Genomic DNA, 17873 nt, shown 5'->3' on the forward strand with positions numbered 1-17873 from the left:
CTGAGCCCCAGGGAAACACTGTGCAATGAGGGCTCGTCAGACTCCCTTCACCACTGGCTGTGTTTATTGGGTTTCTCTTTCTTTTGTTGTCTGAGAAAGAAGCGTTTATTTTCTCCATCTTGTGTTTTGCTTGGGCATTAGAGTGGCGATGCAGTTGTTTAACCACGCTTTAGTTTGTTCTCTCTATCCCTCTCTCTCTCTCTCGCTCTCTCGCTCTCCCACTTGCGCTCACGCTCTCTCTCTCTCTCTCTCTCTCGTCTCCATATGGTTGTCGTACAATTTTAAGGAAAATTCAAACCATGCCTGTTTTTTTTTTACTGTATACATCGTAGTGGGTTTCTCAAGACCCTTGTGAAACCTTTGGAGGGCATTAATTGGAGCAATGTTGTGTGATTGATCACACGCTAGCTATATAACACACTTGGCCATCTTTAGAATCTAAAATTGGGTAAAGAACACAACTATTCCAAGACTTACAGTTATTTCGATCGTATCCTATTTGTGTAAAACGCTAATAATTTAAGTCTACTCTTTTGGCTCAACATTATCAACAGACTAGGTCACTACATTGATGTAAAAACATGACTGAAAAAAACTCAGCCAAGCTTTGGATTTTTTATCAGAATAGATCTTTCTCTCTAAATACCAAGCACAGTGAACACTTGTTAAATCTCTCTCTCCCCCCTCCCCTCTCTCCCTTCTCTCTTTTCCTCTCTCATTCCCTCATTCCCCACTGCTTCCCTCATTCCCCCCTCCCTCGGTCCGTCCTTCCCTCCCTCCCTCTCTCCCTCCCCCTCTCTCTCTCTCTCCAGAATGTTACACAGCCAATGGAGGGGACTACAGGGGCTGCCAGAACCAGACGAGCCTCCTTGGGGGCAAGCCATGCCTCTTCTGGAATGAGACCTTCCAGCACCCCTACAACACCCTCAAGTACCCGAACGGAGAGGGGGGTCTTGGCAGCCACAACTACTGCAGGTGAGACCCCCTCTGGAGCCTGAGCTGGAGGAGTTGGGTTAGCATTTAGCCTCACTATAATATCTATAACATTTTCCGACAAGATAGAACTGCCAAAGGGGGCAGAGTTGCAATCTACTGCAGAGATAGCCTGCAGAGTTCTGTCATACTATCCAGGTCTGTGCCCAAACAATTCGAGGTTCTACTTCTAAAAATTCTCCTTTCCAGGAACAAGTCTCTCACTGTTGCCACTTGTTATAGACCACCATCAGCCCCCAGCTGTGACCTGAACACCATATGTGAATTGATTGCCCCCCGTCTATCTTCAGAGCTCGTACTGTTAGGTGACCTAAACTGGGACATGCTTAACACCCCGGCCGTCCTACAATCTAAGCTAGATACCCTCAATCTCACACAAATTATCAATGAACCTACCAGGCACAACCTCAAATCCGTAAACACGGGCAACCTCATAGATATCATCCTGACCAACCTGCTCTCTAAATACACCTCTGCTGTCTTCAACCAGGATCTCAGCGATCACTGCCTCATTGCCTGCGTCCATAATGAGTCTGCGGTCAAACAACCACCCCTCATCACTGTCAAACGCTCTCTAAAACACTTCAGCGAGCAGGCCTTTCTAATAGACCTGGCCCGGGTATCCTGGAAGGATATTGACCTCATTCTGTCAGTAGAGGATGCCTGATTATTCTTTAAAAGTGCTTTCCTCACCATCTTAAATAAGCATGCCCCGTTCCAAAAACTTAGAACCAGGAACATATATTGCCCTTGGTTCACTCCAGACCTGACTGCCCTTAACCAGCACAAAAACATCCTGTGGTGTACCGCATTAGCATCGAATAGCCCCCGCGATATGCAACTTTCAGGGAAGTTAGGAACCAATATACACAGGCAGTTAGGAAAGCAAAGGCTAGCTTTTTCAAACAGAAATTTGCATCCTGTAGCTCTAACTCCAAAAAGTTCTGGGACACTGAAAAGTCCATGGAGAATAAGAGCACCTCTTCCCAGCTCCCCACTGCACTGAGGCTAGGAAACACTGTCACCACCGATAAATCCACGATAATTGAGAATTTCAATAAGCATTTTTCTATGGCTGGCCATGCTTTCCACCTGGCTACCCCTACCCCGGTCAACAGCCCTGCACCCCCCACAGCAACTTGCCCAAGCCTCCCCCATTTCTCCTTCACCCAAATCCAGATAGCTGATGTTCTGAAAGAGTTGTAAAATCTGGACCCCTACAAATCAGCTGGGCTAGACCCTCTCTTTCTAAAATGATCTGCCGCAATTATTGCAACCCCTATTACTAGCCTGTTCAACCTCTCTTTCGCATCGTCTGAGATCCCCAAAGATTGGAAAGCTGCCGTGGTCATTCCCCTCTTCAAAGGGGGAGACACTCTAGACCCAAACTGTTACAGACCTATATCTATCCTACCCTGCCTTTCTAAGGTCTTCGAAAGCCAAGTTAACAAACAGATCACCGACCATTTCGAATCCCACCGTACCTTCACCGCTATACAATCTGGTTTCCGAGCTGGTCATGGGTGCACCTCAGCCACGCTCAAGGTCACTAACGATATCATAACCGCCATTGATTAAAGACAATACTGTGCAGCCGTATTCATCGACCTGGCCAAGGCTTTCGACTCTGTCAATCACCACATTCTTATCGGCAGACTCAACTGCCTTGGTTTCTCAAATGACTGCCTCGCCTGGTTCACCAACTACTTCTCAGACAGAGTTCAGTGTGTCAAATCGGAGGGCCTGTTTTCCGGACCTCTGGCAGTCTCTATGGGGGTGCCACAGGATTCAATTCTCAGGCCGACTATTTTCTCTGTATACGTCAATGATGTCGCTCTTGCTGCTGGTGATTCTCTGATCCACCTCTATGCAGACGACACCATTCTGTGTACTTCTGGCCCTTCTTTGGACACTGTGTTAACTAACCTCCAGACGAGCTTCAATGCCATACAACTCTCCTTCCGTGGCCTCCAACTGCTCTTAAATGCAAGTAAAACTAAATGCATGTTCTTCAACCGATCGCTGCCCACACCTGCCCGCCCATCCAGCATCACTACTCTGTACGGTTCTGACTTAGAATATGTGGACAACTACAAATACCTAGGTGTCTGGTTAGACTGTAAACTCTCCTTCCAGATTCACATTAAGCATCTCCAATCCAAAATTAAATCTAGAATCGGCTTCCTATTTCGCAACAAAGCCTCATTCACTCATGCTGCCAAACATACCCTCGTAAAACTGACTATCCTACCGATCCTTGACTTCGGCGATGTCATTTACAAAATAGCCTCCAACACTCTACTTAGCAAATTGGATGCAGTCGATCACAGTGCCATCCGTTTTGTCACCAAAGCCCCATATACTACCCACCACTGCCACCTGTATGCTCTCATTGGCTGGCCCTCGCTTCATATTCGTCGCCAAACCCACTGGCTCCAGGTCAAGTCTTTGCTAGGTAAAGCCCTGTCTTATCTCAGCTCACTGGTCACCATAGCGACACCCACCCGTAGCACGCGCTCCAGCAGGTATATTTCACTGGTCACCCCCAAAGCCAATTCCTCCTTTGGCGCCTTTCCTTCCAGTTCTCTGCTGCCAATGACTGGAACGAATTGCAAAAATCACTGAAGCTGGAGACTCATATCTCCCTCACTAACTTTAAGCACCAGCTGTCAGACCAGCTCACAGATCACTGCACCTGTACATAGCCCATCTGTAAATAGCCCATCCAACTACCTCATCCCCATGTTGTTATACATTTTTTTTGCTCCTTTGCTCCCCAGTATCACTACTTGCACATTCATCTTCTGCACATCTATCACTCCAGTGTTAATTGCTAAATTGTAATTATTTCGCCACTATGGCCTATTTATTGCCTTACCTCTCTAATCTTACCTCATTTGCACACACTGTATATAGATTTTTTTCTATTGTGTTATTGACTGTACGTTTGTTTATTCCATGTGTAACTCTGTGTTGTTGTTTGTGTCGCACTTCTTTGCTTTATCTTGGCCAGGCCGCAGTTGTAAATGAGAACTTGTTCTCAACTGGCCTACCTGGTTAAATAAAGGTGTAATAAAATACAAAAAAAACTATTAGTATGCTGGAAGCTAGCTGGTGAAGTTAGTTTAGCCTGTTAGCATTTAGCCTCACTATTAGTATGCTGGAAGCTGGCTGGTGGAGTTTGCTTAGCCTGTTAGCATTTAGCCTCACTATTAGTATCTCTGAACATTGTTTAGACACTTTACAACAGCAACCCCATTCTGTCTTCCCTTGTTATATTTCTTCCCTACTCTGTTTAATCTGCCATGGTTTTATTTACATGAGAAAGTGTACTCACACAACACATCAATAAAATCATACAGCAAGGAGATTTTAAATTCCTGTTATTGTCTGAAGATACATCTAGTGATGTCACTTCTGGTGCATACAGCTTTGTGTATGACGTGATTGACTTAGACAGACTGTTCTTAAAATGCAACCAAGTCTTTAGAAGTAGAGCACATAGAGACATGTTCCTGAGGAGTCAGGGGAGAGATCCCCTCTCAGATGGTTTGACACAGAATCCGCTAAGTGTGTGTGTTTGTGTGTGTGTGTGCGTGCCTGTGTAAATGTGCGTGTGTATGAGCGTGTGTGTTAGTGTGTGTGCTTGGGGGTGTGGGGTTGTTTCCCCCTTTCCCCCTTGCCTCTCAGACATTCACGTGTGAATATTTAACGGTGGCGGTCCTTTTATCCTCGGGAAGCCAACCACGCTTGAAGAGTTTGTACAAGCAAAGTCCTCCTCACCCCACTGATCCAGGGAATGCCAGGGGACACCACCGTGTCTGGGCTGTCTGGAAAACACAATTCCCGCCATCGCTGTCAGTCTCATATACAACACTTACATGGCTACAGAACTCACACAGCCATACTTACTTATGTACCACACTCATAGGCCTATGATTTCTATCAGCTACACTCAAATACAACACAACACTGTGATATGTGGTTGTCCCACCTAGCTATCTTAAGATGAATGCACTAACTGTAAGTCGCTCTGGATAAGAGCATCTGTTAAATGACAAAAATTTAAACTCACACAGCCCTACTTACTTACATACAACACTCACATCATTGGCCCATAACCTCCCATACATATGCCCATAACCTAGTAGACATTGCTGTCAGCTGCATTCACAGACAACACTCACATAGGCCCAGTGGTGTAAAGTACTTAATAACCTTTTGCTGCAGTGGGCTAAATCAGAGTCACACACAGTGATTCTTGGTAGTCTTAACAAATATACTTTGAAACAAAAGTATACACCTCACACACATTGTTATGGACTTAATAAAAATAGACACCTGTACCATGTCAGATTTTGAGTTTGCATCCCAATATTACAGTTTATATACAACACAGAAGACTGAAATATAGCAAAACTTGTTTGACATAGAAACTCCGGATTTTCTGCTTTTTTTAACACAATGTTTATTATTTATGAATTTATGAAACATATTAATAGCATTCCACCCATGAGGCCACTAGTTATTAGACTTCAGGAAAGGTCTAAGTAAAAATACTTTAAAGTACTACTTAAGTCATTTTATTGGGTATGTCTTCACTATTTATATTTTTGACAACTTTTACTTTTACTCCACTATTTTCCTAAAGAAAATGATGTACTTTTTACTCCATACATTTTCCCTGACACCCAAAAGTACTCGTTACATTTTGAATGCTCAGCAGGACAGAAAAATAAGGAATTTGAAACGATGTATACTTTTACATTTTAGCGATTACATGCCTTCAGATCCATTTGCTTTTTCCACATTTTGTTATGTTACAGTCTTATTCTAAAAAGTATTAAATATTTTTGGGGACTCAGAAATCTACACACAATACCCCATAACGAAAAAGTGAAAACAGGTAAAAAATATAAAAACTGAAATAACTTATTTACACCCCCCCTCCCCAACCCACCTATATTGGAGGCGGCTCAGGTGCGGGACGTGGACTCCGCTCCACCCTTGGCGTCGCCCACTTAGGTGGCGCCCCTGGCCGCGTCGGAGGACTGGTGGGCGACCCTGACTGCGCCCGGCTGGCGGGCGATTCCTGCTGCGCCCGGCTGGCGGGTGGCTCTGGCGGCTACAGACTGGCGTGTGGCTCTGACGGCTCCAGACTGGCGGGCGGCACTGGCGGCTCTGGACAGGCGGGCGGCTCCGGACAGGCGGACGGCTCTGGCGGCTCCGGACTGGCGGGCAGTTCTGGCGGCTCCGGACTGGCGGGCAGCTCTGGCGGCTCCGGACTGGCGGGCAGCTCTGGATGGGGAGACCCACTGGAGGCCTGGTCCGTGGAGCAGGCACAGGACTGACCAGGATGGGGAGACCCACTGGAGGCCTGGTCCGTGGAAGCGGCACAGGAGAGACCAGGATGGGGAGACCCACTGGAGGCCTGGTCCGTGGAGGAGGCACAGGCTTAACCAGGATGGGGAGACCCACTGGAGGCCTGGTCCGTGGAAGCGGCACAGGAGAGACCAGGATGGGGAGACCCACTGGAGGCCTGGTCCGTGAAGGAGGCACAGGCTTAACCAGGATGGGGAGACCCACTGGAGGCCTGGTCCGAGGAGGAGGCACAGGATAAACCGGGCTGTGGGGGAGCACTGGAGTTCTGGTACGGACGCTCTTTACCCACACTCCAGGCTGAATGCCCACTTTGGCCCGGCACGGGCGGGGAGCAGGCATTGGGCGAACTGGACCCTCCCAGCGCCCTGGAGCCGGTGCAGGATACCCTGACCCGAAAAGGCGCACTGGAGACCAGACGCGCTGAGCTGGCACAACCCGTCCTGGCTCGATGCCTGCCCTCGCAGCGCACCGGGCTTTGAACGCGCACTGGGGACACCGTGCGCTCCACAGCATAACACGGTGTTTTACCAGTACCACGCTGCTTCCGGTAAGCATGGGGAGTTGGCTCAGGTCTACCGCCTGACTCCGCCAATCTCCCCGTGTGCCCCCCCCCCAAAAAAAATGTGGGGGCTGCCTCTCGTGTCTGCTGCGCTCCCTTTCCTCATACCAGCGCTTCTCAGCTCTCGCCGCCTTCATCTCCCACTGCGGGCAGCGATAATCCCCAGCTTGAGCTCATGGTCCTTTACCGTCCAGGATTTCCTCCCAAGTCCACGATTCCAGATAGCTCCTCTCCTGGTTCTTCTCCTTCCTCCGCTGCTTGGTCCGTTTTTGGTGGGTAATTCTGTAAGGGCTGTCGTGAGAGAGAGTAGACCAAGGTGCAGCGGAGTTAGTGTTCATCATTGAATGTTTAATAGCAGAAAGAACCCTATACAAAACGAGAAAACGAGAAAACTGACAGCCAAACAGTCCTGTCAGGTGCAAACACTAACAGAAACAGAACAGATAGAAAACCCATAGAAGCACAAACATAGAAAAGAAACCCAAAACCCCGGAATACATAAACTAACTACCCTCTGCCACGTCTTGACCAAACTACAATAACAAATAATCCTCTATACTGGTCAGGACGTGACAACGTAAGTATTCAGACCCTTTGCTATTAGACTCCAAATTGAGCTCAGGTGCATCCTGTTTCCATTGATCATCCTTGACATGTTTCTACAACTTGATTGGAGTCCACCTGTGGTAAATTCAATTGATTGGACATGATTTGGAAAGGCACACACCTGTCTATATAAGGTCCCACAGTTGACAGTGCATGTCAGAGCAAAACCCAAGCCATGAGTTCGAAGGAAGTGTCCGTAGAGTTACGAGAGAGGATTCTGTCGATGGACAGATCTGGTGAAGGGTACCAAAACATTTCTGCAGCATTGAAGGTCCCCAAGAACACAGTGGCCTCCATCATTCTTAAATGGAAGAAGTTTGGAAGCACCAAGACTCTTCCTAGAACTGGCCGCCTGGCCAAACTGAGCAATTGGTGGAGAAGGGCTTTGGTCAGAGAGGTGACCAAGAACCTGATGGTCACTCTGAAAGATCTCTACAGTTCCTCTGTGGAGATGGGAGAACCTTCCAGAAGGACAACCATCTCTGCAGCACTCCACCAATCAGGCCTTTATGTTAGAGTGGCCAGATGGAAGGCACTCCTCAGTAAAAGGCACATGACAGCTGCTTGGAGTTTGCCAAAAGGCACCTAAAGAACTCTCAGACCATGAGAAACAAGATTCTGTGGTCTGATGAAACCAAGATTGAATGCCAAGCGTCACATCTGGAGGAAACCTGGCACCATCCCTACGGTGAAGCATGGTGGTGGCAGCATCATGCTGTGGGGATGTTTTTCAGCGACTGGGAGACTAGTCAGGATCGAGGCAAAGATGAACGGAGCAAAGGACAGAGAGAACCTTGATGAAAACCTGCTCAAGAGCGCTCAGAACATCCGACTGGGGCGAAGGTTCACCTTCCAACAGGACAACGACCCTAAGCACACAGCCAATGACAACGCAGGAGTGGCTTCGGGACAAGTCTCTGAATGTCCTTCTGTGGCCCAACCAGAGCCCGGATTTGAACCCGATTGAAAATCTCTGGAGAGACCTGAAAATAGCTGAGCAGCAATGCTCCCCATCCAACCTGACTGAGCTTGAGAGGATCTACAGAGAAGAATGGGAGAAACTCCTCAAATACAGGTGTGCCAAGCTTGTAGCATCATACCTAAGAAGACTCAAGGCTGTAATCGCTGCCAAAGGTGCTTCAACAAAGTACTGAGTAAATGGTCTGAATACTTAAGTAAATGTGTAAGTAAATATCTGTTTTTTATTCTTAATAAATTTGCAAATATTTCTAAAAACCTGCTTTTGCTTTGTCATTATGGGGTATAGTGCGTGTGTGGATTGATTTGTTTAATCAATTTTGGAATAAGGCTGTAACGCAACAAAATGTGGAAAAAGTCAAGGGATCTGAATACTTTCAGAATGCACTGTGTATTTAAAACCAAATACTTTTAGACTTTTACTCAAGTAGTAGTATTTTACTAGGTGACTTTCACTTTTACTCTTAAGGTATTGTTTACTCAAGTAATACACTTGGGTACTTTTTCCACCACTGCAAAGGCCTACAATCTAGTGGACTCATTGAACCCAGTAGCTAGCATTGAAGTATTTCCCCACTTAAAAGCCCCTTAAACATTTCCGAAGTCTAAGTCATGGCCATTGATCTTGAGAGACTTCTAGTAAGTTGCTAAGTCCATAGATATAGGAAAAATTGTATTTCCCCACCACCACTTAAAAAACAATTTAAAACATTTCCTAAGTTAAGTCATTGCCATAAAGTCCTAAAGCAACAATGCTTTGAAGTGGCCGAGGACTGGTTTGTTTTTGCTTTGCTTGGATTGGGATTCCTACTATTTATGAGCGGGATACATAGAGGCTGTGTCCCAAATGGCACCCTATTCCCTATATAGTGCATTACTTTTGACCAGGGCCATAGGGGCACAGCCAGAGAGGGTAGGGGAAGTCTTTCACCCACAGCACATTAAGAATATATTGCTCCTGACAAGCAATGTGAAAAAGGACATCTTTATTTTTTGGAGCCTAGCCCATTGCGTGATCCTTGCACAATAAACATTTCATGATTCAGGCTATTGACAACTCACCACTTCGTAAATCTAGTTGGGTTAGCTTTATTTGGCACCTTATCTAACCCCTTCTCTCTCTTTTTCTCTCTTTCTGTCCCTCATCAGCATCAGTATTGGGACTGGATTGGCTACTTCACACTGAATAGATGAGCGATGGCATTTACGAGTGGCTCAGTTACACAGTCACGCCTCTTTTGTTATTGCCTTGCCTTATCCTGGCTGGCATTTCCCCGAACAAGGCTGAGTGAATTAGGGAGTGGGAGAGAGGAGAATGTAAGGCTTCCGTGTTTCAGTCTCTATCTTCCCTCCTCTGTCCCTTTTTCTCTCTCTCGCTGTCTCTGTCTCACTCATTTCAATTTCAATTCAGTTTCAATTCAATTTCAATTAATTCAATTGCAATTCAATTTCAATTCAATTTCAATTCAGAGGCTGTATTGCCATCAGAAACACGTTTACATTGCCAAAGCAAGTGAAATAAACAATTAGAAATATCAGTAACATTACACATTCTCTCTCTCTCAATTCAATTCAATGGGCTTTATTGGCATGGGAAAAAAGTTAAATAAACAGTCAAAAATTAACAGCAAACATTAGACTCAAAAGTTTCAAAGGAATATATACATTTCAAATGTCATATTATGGCTATGTACAGTGTTATAACAATGTGCAAATAGTTAAAGTACAAAAGGGAAAATAAATAAACATAAATATGGGTTGTATTTACAATGGTGCTTGTTCTTCACTGGTTGCCCTTTTCTTGTGGGCGTAGGTCACAAATCTTGCTGCTGTGGTGGTACACTGTGGTAATTCATCCAATAGATGTGGGAGTTGATCAAAATGCGATTTGTTTTCAAATTCTTTGTGGGTCTGTGTATGTGTCTTTAATATGGTCATACATTTGGAAGGAGGTTAAGAAGTGCAGCTCAGTTTTCACCTCATGTTGTGGGCAGTGTGCACATAGGCATACCTGGCTTTCAAGAGAAAACAGGCTATGGGGGCCTTTCTCAATATCACGGCTATGCTCACTGTCTGTACATAGCCAAAGCTTTCCTTAAGTTTGGATCAGCCACAATGGTCAGGTATTCTGCCACTGTGTACTCTCTGTTTAGGGCCAAATAGCATTCCAGTTTGGTCTGTTTTTTGGGAAATTCTTTCCAATGTGTCAAATAATTATCTTTTTGTTTTCTCATTTGTGACTCGTTTTAGGAAACTAGGCGTTTGTCGCTCGTCACTACTTCACAGGAGAGCCATTTAAATGTGAACTTTTTTTAAACTCAAAATGTGTTTCTTTTTGGCAGAAATGCCTTCTGGAACATGTGAACTTTCATGTGCCTTAATAACAAACGTGTATGCCATTTGTAAATATAAAATTGTTACATTACAAGCCTAGTTGGTTTAGCCACAGAAAAAGTCAACAACCTTCCTGCTAGCCATGATTGGCTGAGATAATGAATGGGCTGAACATGCTGAGAAATGAGTTCGGATTGGTCTGCCATGTAGAATGCTTCTGTCTTTTTGAGCTTGTCAGTAGGTAATCCTTTCTAACACACTTTAAAAATATATATATATATCATGTAGTAGAACTGCATAAGTGTTGCTCTCCACTTTCTGGAGGACCGAGTTTTGAAATGAGTGGAATTAAGGGCAACCATGGAATCCGTGATGGAGAGGGAGAAGCGTCCATCCATGTATATGGCTAAGATAGTCTAGCTAGCTACATTTTTAGATATTATACGTTTCTAATTTTGTAAAAAGTTGTTTTCATTTCATGTTAAAGTGTACCGTTAGCTAGCTAATGTTAGCTGGCTGTCTTGCTAGCTAACATTACGTGTATGATCTGTGTAGTAATATTATTTGTATCTCAGAGCCAGTTGCTTGGCTAGTTATAGCCTAATGTCATCTAGCTAACATTGAACCTGGTTGGTGGTTCATTGTTTAGCTAGCTAGCTAGCTACATGTCTTAACAAAAGACTCCACTATGCAAGTAACCATTTCAATAGAATGTTCATGATGTCACTGCGACAACTGTTGATAGAAGTAGCTGGTAAATGCACTATGGCTTTCTACTCCGATTTCAGAGCACTCTTGTCTGAGTATGCCAGAGCGCAGAATAACTGACAAATTTATGAATGCTCAACACCGTTGAATATGGCCGGTGTCAGTAAACGTTGGCAAAAAAGCGTAATGAAATTGTTGCCAGCAGCACAGTTGCAGTCACCAACACTCTGGATAACATAAAAACAGCCTAACCAGCTCTGCTAGGGTGAGTAAAATGGTCAGAGTGAGCTGTTCTCTCATTTGTGTCTGGAAGTAGCTAGCAAGCTAGCCAACGTTAGCCAGTTAGCTTGGGTGCTTGACTGCTGTTAGGACAGAACGCTCAGATCAACCCTACTCCTCTGCCTCACATGCGAATCCTTAAAGAGATGGGTGGGGCTCATGCTTAAGAGAGCGTGAACGATGCTGAGTGGGTGTAGACAAAGAGCTCAACCAGTAGGTGTACCAAAGCATTCTAAAGCCATTTTCTCAAAAGTGAGTATACAAGTTTATCAACTTTCAAAGCAGAATTACTTTTCCATTGTTCCTCAACTGTAGTGTATAATACACCATTTTCTAGCTCTGAGTCTCTACTTTTATCCAATGTAAAAAACACAATTTCAAATGTTGCTACATAAGATCAAATTGAGCCGGTCGGTCACATTTGGTTTGGTCTAATTGTGTTGCTGTCCTGGGGCTCTGTTCACAAACATAGCCAGACACCACAGAGCCCCAGGACAGCAACACAATTAGACCAAACCCAGCCAGCTGGTCCTGGGGCTCTGTGGGGTCTGGTTGTGTTTGTGAACAGAGCCCCAGGACCAGCTTGCTTAGGGGACTCTTATCTAAGTTAATATCCAATTTGTAAGTCGCTCTGGATAAGAGCGTCTGCTAAATGACTTAAATGTAATGTAAATGTTAATCTCTCTGTAGGTGATGGCTCTGTTATGGAAGGTTTGGGAATCGCTTCACTTTAGGTAATTCTAGAATTTAACATCTCTTTTCTGGATTTTGATAATTAATGGGTATCAGCCTAATTCTGCTCTACATGCATTATTTGGTCTTTTACTTTGTACACAAAGGATGCTTTTGCAGAATTCTGCATGCAGTCTCAATTTGGTGTTTGTCCCAATTTGTGAATTCTTGGTTAGTGAGCTCACAACTGATTCAAGTATTTTTTGTCAGATCCTAATTGGGATGTCTAATTTTATGTTCCTTTTGATTGCGTAAAAGGCCCTTCTTGCCTTGTCCCTCAGATCGTTCACAGCTTTGTGGAAGTGGTGCTGATTTTTAGGCCGAGGTAGGTCTATTTTTGTTGTGTGCTCTAGGGCAACGGTATCTTGATGGAATTTGTATTTGTGGTCCTGGCAACTGGACCTTTTTTGGAACGCCATCATTTTTGTCTCACTGAGAATTACTGTCAGGGCCCAGGTCTGACAGAATCTGTGCAGAAGATCTCGGTGCTGCTGTAGGCCTTCCTTGGTTGGGGACAGAAGCACTAGATCATCAGCAAATGGTAAACATTTGACTTCAGATTCTAGTAGGATGGTCTCTCTCTCGCGCTCTTGTTCTGTGTGTGTGTGTGTGTGTGTGTGTGTGTGTGTGTGTGTGTGTGTGTGTGTGTGTGTGTGTGTGTGTGTGTGTGTGTGTGTGTGTGTGTGTGTGTGTGTGTGTGTGCGTGTACGCTCGTGTGTGCTCGTGTGTGTGTGTGTGTCCGTGTGTGTGTGTTAAGTGCATGCATGGGCCTGTGTGTGTGTGGAGTTTCTGAAGTCCCTACCACATGGAGAAGACTCTTTCTGTTCAATCCATTTGGTTTGATGGAAGGGTTGGTTGATTGGATATGTAAATGTCTAGCCAGATCGGAAATTGACTTGGACTGAAGAATTTGGAATGCAAAATACCTGATTTACATCATGGGCATCTTTCAAATTTAAATTCAAATCTCCAGTACTCTCTCTACCTTGCAACTCTCTGTCTCCTTCTCCATTTTATCTCCCTCCCTCTCTCCCTTTCTCTTTCTCCCTCTCTTCATCCCTTCATCTTCCACGTTTTTTCTCTCACTCACTGTCTTTGTCTTAGTTTATTTCTCCCTCTCTCTACATCCTTCCCTGGCGCAGGTTTTTACTGTGTTGGGAATGGCTGGATAGGGCCTCCGCTGGATCTGGAGCTGCACTGTAGCTGGTAAGATTGAGACGGAGGGAAAGAGAAGGAGGGAGAGGATGGGGCGACGGGCTGTCTGATTCCAGGGCCAAGGGAGTTTTTATACAAACCAGAGCAAGTTGGGGCTGAGGCCAAAGCACAGGTGAAGTTTTAAGGACAGGAATCATTACATTTCTTTCCTTTAAGGTGGTGGCTGCGAATATGGAGTTTTCGCCCATGGCCCATCCAGAATCCTCTTTCTCAAAGCTATGGATCTGAATCACATTCTGCGCTTTTGTTATTTTACGCACACAATCACATGTCTTCTCACCGTCTTCTGAACACTCAACCAATTTTAACGATATGATGATGTAGACTATGTCTGTGCCTCATATTTCTGAACAGCTGGATTAAAAACCCAGTGGCGATTTAAACAAACATTCCAAATATATATATATACAGTACTAATCAAAAGTTTGAACACCTAACTCATTCAAGGATTTTTCTTCATTTGTACTATTTTCTACATTGTAGAATAATAGTGAAGATATCAAAACTATGAAATAACACATATGGAATTATGTAATAACCAAAAAGTGTTAAACAAATCAAAATATATTTTCTATTTTAGATTCTTCAAAGTAGCCACCCTTTGCCTTGATGACAGCTTTGCACACTCTTGGCATTCTCTCAACCAGCTTCCTGTTGTGACAAGGTACGGGTGGTATACAGAAGATGGCCTTATTTGGTAAAAGACCAAGTCCATATTATGGCAAGAACAGCTCAAATAAGCAAAGAGAAATGACAGTCCATCATTACTTTGAGACATGAAGGTCAGGAACATTTCAAGAACTTTGAAAGTTTCTTCAAGTGCAGTCGCAAGAACCATCAAGCTCAATGATGAAACTGTCTCTCATGAGGAACGCCACAGCAAAGGAAGACCCAGAGATACCTCTGCTGCAGAGGATAAGTTCATTAGAGGTAACTGCACCTCAGATTGCAGCCCAAATAAATGCTTCACAGAGTTTAAGTAACAGACACATCTCAACATCAACTGTTCAGAGGAGACTGGATGAATCAGGCCTTCAAAGTCAAATTGCTGCAAAGAAACCCCTACTAAAGGACACCAACAAGAAGAAGAGACTTGCTTGGGCCAAGAAACACAAGCAATGGAAATTAGACTGGTGGAAATCTGTCCTTTGGTCTGATGAGTCCAAATTTTAGATATTTGGTTCCAACCGCTGTGTCTTTGTGAGTAGGTGAACGGATGATCTCCGCATGTGTGGTTCCACCGTGAAGCATGGAGGAGGGGGAGTGGGGTTGCTTTGCTGGTGACACTGTCTGTGATTTATTTAGAATTCAAGGCACACTTAACCAGTATGGCTACCACAGCATTCTGCAGCGATACGCCATCCCATCTGGTTTGCGCTTAGTGCGCTTATCATTTGTTTTTCAACTGGACAATGACCGAAAACGCACTTCCAGACTGTGTAAGGCTGTGTAAGGGCTATTTGACCAAAAAGGAGAGTGATGGAGTGCTGCATCAGATGACCTGGCCTCCACAATCACCCGACCTCAACCCAATTGAGATGGTTTGGGATGAGTTGGACCGCAGAGTGAAGGAAAAGCAGCCAACAAGTGCTCAGCATATGTGGGAACTCCTTCAAGACTGTTGGAAAAGCATTCGTCATGAAGCTGGTTGAGAGAATGCCAAGAGTGTGCAAAGCTGTCATCAAGTCAAAGGGTGGTTACTTTGAAGAATCTAAAATAGAAAATATATTTTCATTTGTTGAACACTTTTTTTGGTTACTACATGATTCCATATGTGTTATTTCATAGTTTTGATGGCTTCACTATTACTCTACAATGTAGAACATATTAAAAATAAAGAAAAACCCTTGAATGATTCGTTGTGTCCAAACTTTTAACTGGTACTGTATATACACTGCTCAAAAAAATAAAGGGAACGCTAAAATAACACATCCTAGATCTGAATGAATGAAATAATCTTATTAAATCCTTTTTTCTTTACATAGTTGAATGTGCTGACAACAAAATCACACAAAAATAATCAATGGAAATCCAATTTATCAACCCATGGAGGTCTGGATTTGGAGTCACACTCAAAGTGGAAAACCACACTACAGGCTGAACCAACTTTGATGTAATGTCCTTAAAACAAGTAAAAATGAGGCTCAGTAGTGTGTGTGGCCTCCACGTGCCTGTATGACCTCCCTACAACGCCTGGGCATGCTCCTGATGAGGTGGTGGATGGTCTCCTGAGGGATCTCCTCCCAGACCTGGACTAAAGCATCCACCAACTCCTGGACAGTCTGTGGTGCAACGTGGCATTGGTGGATGGAGCGAGACATGATGTCCCAGATGTGCTCAATTGGATTCAGGTCTGGGGAACGGGCGGGCCAGTCCATAGCATCAATGCCTTTCTCTTGCAGGAACTGCTGACACACTCCAGCCACATGAGGTCTAGAATTGTCTTGCATTAGGAGGAACCCAGGGCCAACCGCACCAGCATATGGTCTCACAAGCGGTCTGAGGATCTCATCTCAGTACCTAATGCCAGTCAGGCTACCTCTGGCGAGCACATGGAGGGCTGTGCGGCCCCCCAAAGAAATGCCACCCCACACCATAACTGACCCACCGCCAAACCGGTCATGCTGGAGGATGTTGCAGGCAGCAGAGCGTTCTCCACGGCGTCTCCAGACTCTGTCACGTCTGTCACATGTGCTCAGTGTGAACCTGCTTTCATCTGTGAAGAGCACAGGGCGCCAGTGGCGCAACCCCCACCTGTGGACGTCGGGCCCTCATACCACCCTCATGGAGTCTGTTTCTGACCATTTGAGCAGACACATGCACATTTGTGGCCTGCTGGAGGTCATTTTGCAGGGCTCTGGCAGTGCTCCTCCTGCTCCTCCTTGCACAAAGGCGGAGGTAGCGGTCCTGCTGCTGGGTTGTTGCCCTCCTACGGCCTCCTCCACGTCTCCTGATGTACTGGCCTGTCTCCTGGTAGCGCCTCCATGCTCTGGACACTACGCTGACAGACACAGCAAACCTTCTTGCCACAGCTCGCATTGATGTGCCATCCTGGATGAGCTGCACTACCTGAGCCACTTGTGTGGGTTGTAGACTCCGTCTCATGCTACCACTAGAGTGAAAGCACCACCAGCATTCAAAAGTGACCAAAACATCAGCCAGGAAGCATAGGAACTGAGAAGTGGTCTGTGGTCACCACCTGCAGAACCACTCTTTTATTGGATGTGTCTTGCTAATTGCCTATAATTTCCACCTGTTGTCTATTCCATTTGCACAACAGCATGTGAAATTTATTGTCAATCAGTGTTGCTTCCTAAGTGGACAGTTTGATTTCACAGAAGTGTGATTGACTTGGAGTTACATTGTGTTGTTTAAGTGTTCCCTTTATTTTTTTGAGCAGTGTATAATGAAGGCTACAACCTTCTCTGTCTGTTGTATCGTATATTGTTGTAGCACAAGCAAGACGCAGTCTACACCACAGGAGGTTGGTGGCACGTTGATTGGGGAGGATGGGCTCATGGTCACGGCTGAAAGGGAATAAGTGTAATGGTATCAAATACATGTGTTTGATGAGCCATCCTCCCCTCAGCAGCCTCCACTGGTCTACACATTGAATTGGGGCAAAACTATCAGTGTTTTGTGTGATTTAGATCATTTTTATAGTTGTGCTGCCAAATAGCCAGAGTTTCTGAAAAAATAACACTACCACTGACTGCATACCTGCCTCCCAGTAGCCAATGTTTGCACATTAAATCGCTTTTGACTGCCTGTCTGTGTCTTGTCTAGTTTGATATGCCGCTGCTTTCCTAAATAGCTGCATGCAAGCGAAATCCCCTCCTAGAAAATAACCGCTAGACTGCCTGTTGTGTCGTGCTTATGTTGCAATACATTACAGTTAAAACAGACAAAGAACTATGTCTGTTCATACTGTCTTTCGTGCACAAGCGGCAGCAGAGTCATGGGGTGGGCACTGAGCCAAAGTGTGTGCGTGGGGGACAAGAGAAGCAGGTGGAATGGGGGTGGACTTACGAGGAGCGAGGGGGGAATCGTAAACCGTGCTCCCATCCCATTGTTGGCTTTTCCCCAT

At 45.1% G+C, this 17873-nt stretch overlaps 1 protein-coding gene across 3 annotated transcripts in view; it reads left to right on the plus strand.

Moving 5' to 3' along the window:
- Window positions 1–17873, plus strand: part of LOC106584901 (kremen protein 1) — a 125263-nt gene that overhangs the window by 42410 nt on the left and 64980 nt on the right. For all 3 annotated transcript variants that reach the window (XM_014170565.2, XM_014170566.2, XM_014170564.2), the window contains exon 2: window positions 813–975. In XM_014170565.2, coding sequence (XP_014026040.1) covers window positions 813–975 — 163 coding nt within the window. The remainder of the gene's footprint in view (window positions 1–812; window positions 976–17873) is intronic.

The sequence above is a fragment of the Salmo salar genome, chromosome ssa24 (genome assembly GCF_905237065.1).
Source record: "Salmo salar chromosome ssa24, Ssal_v3.1, whole genome shotgun sequence".
In the NCBI taxonomy this organism is placed as follows: Eukaryota; Metazoa; Chordata; class Actinopteri; order Salmoniformes; family Salmonidae; genus Salmo; species Salmo salar.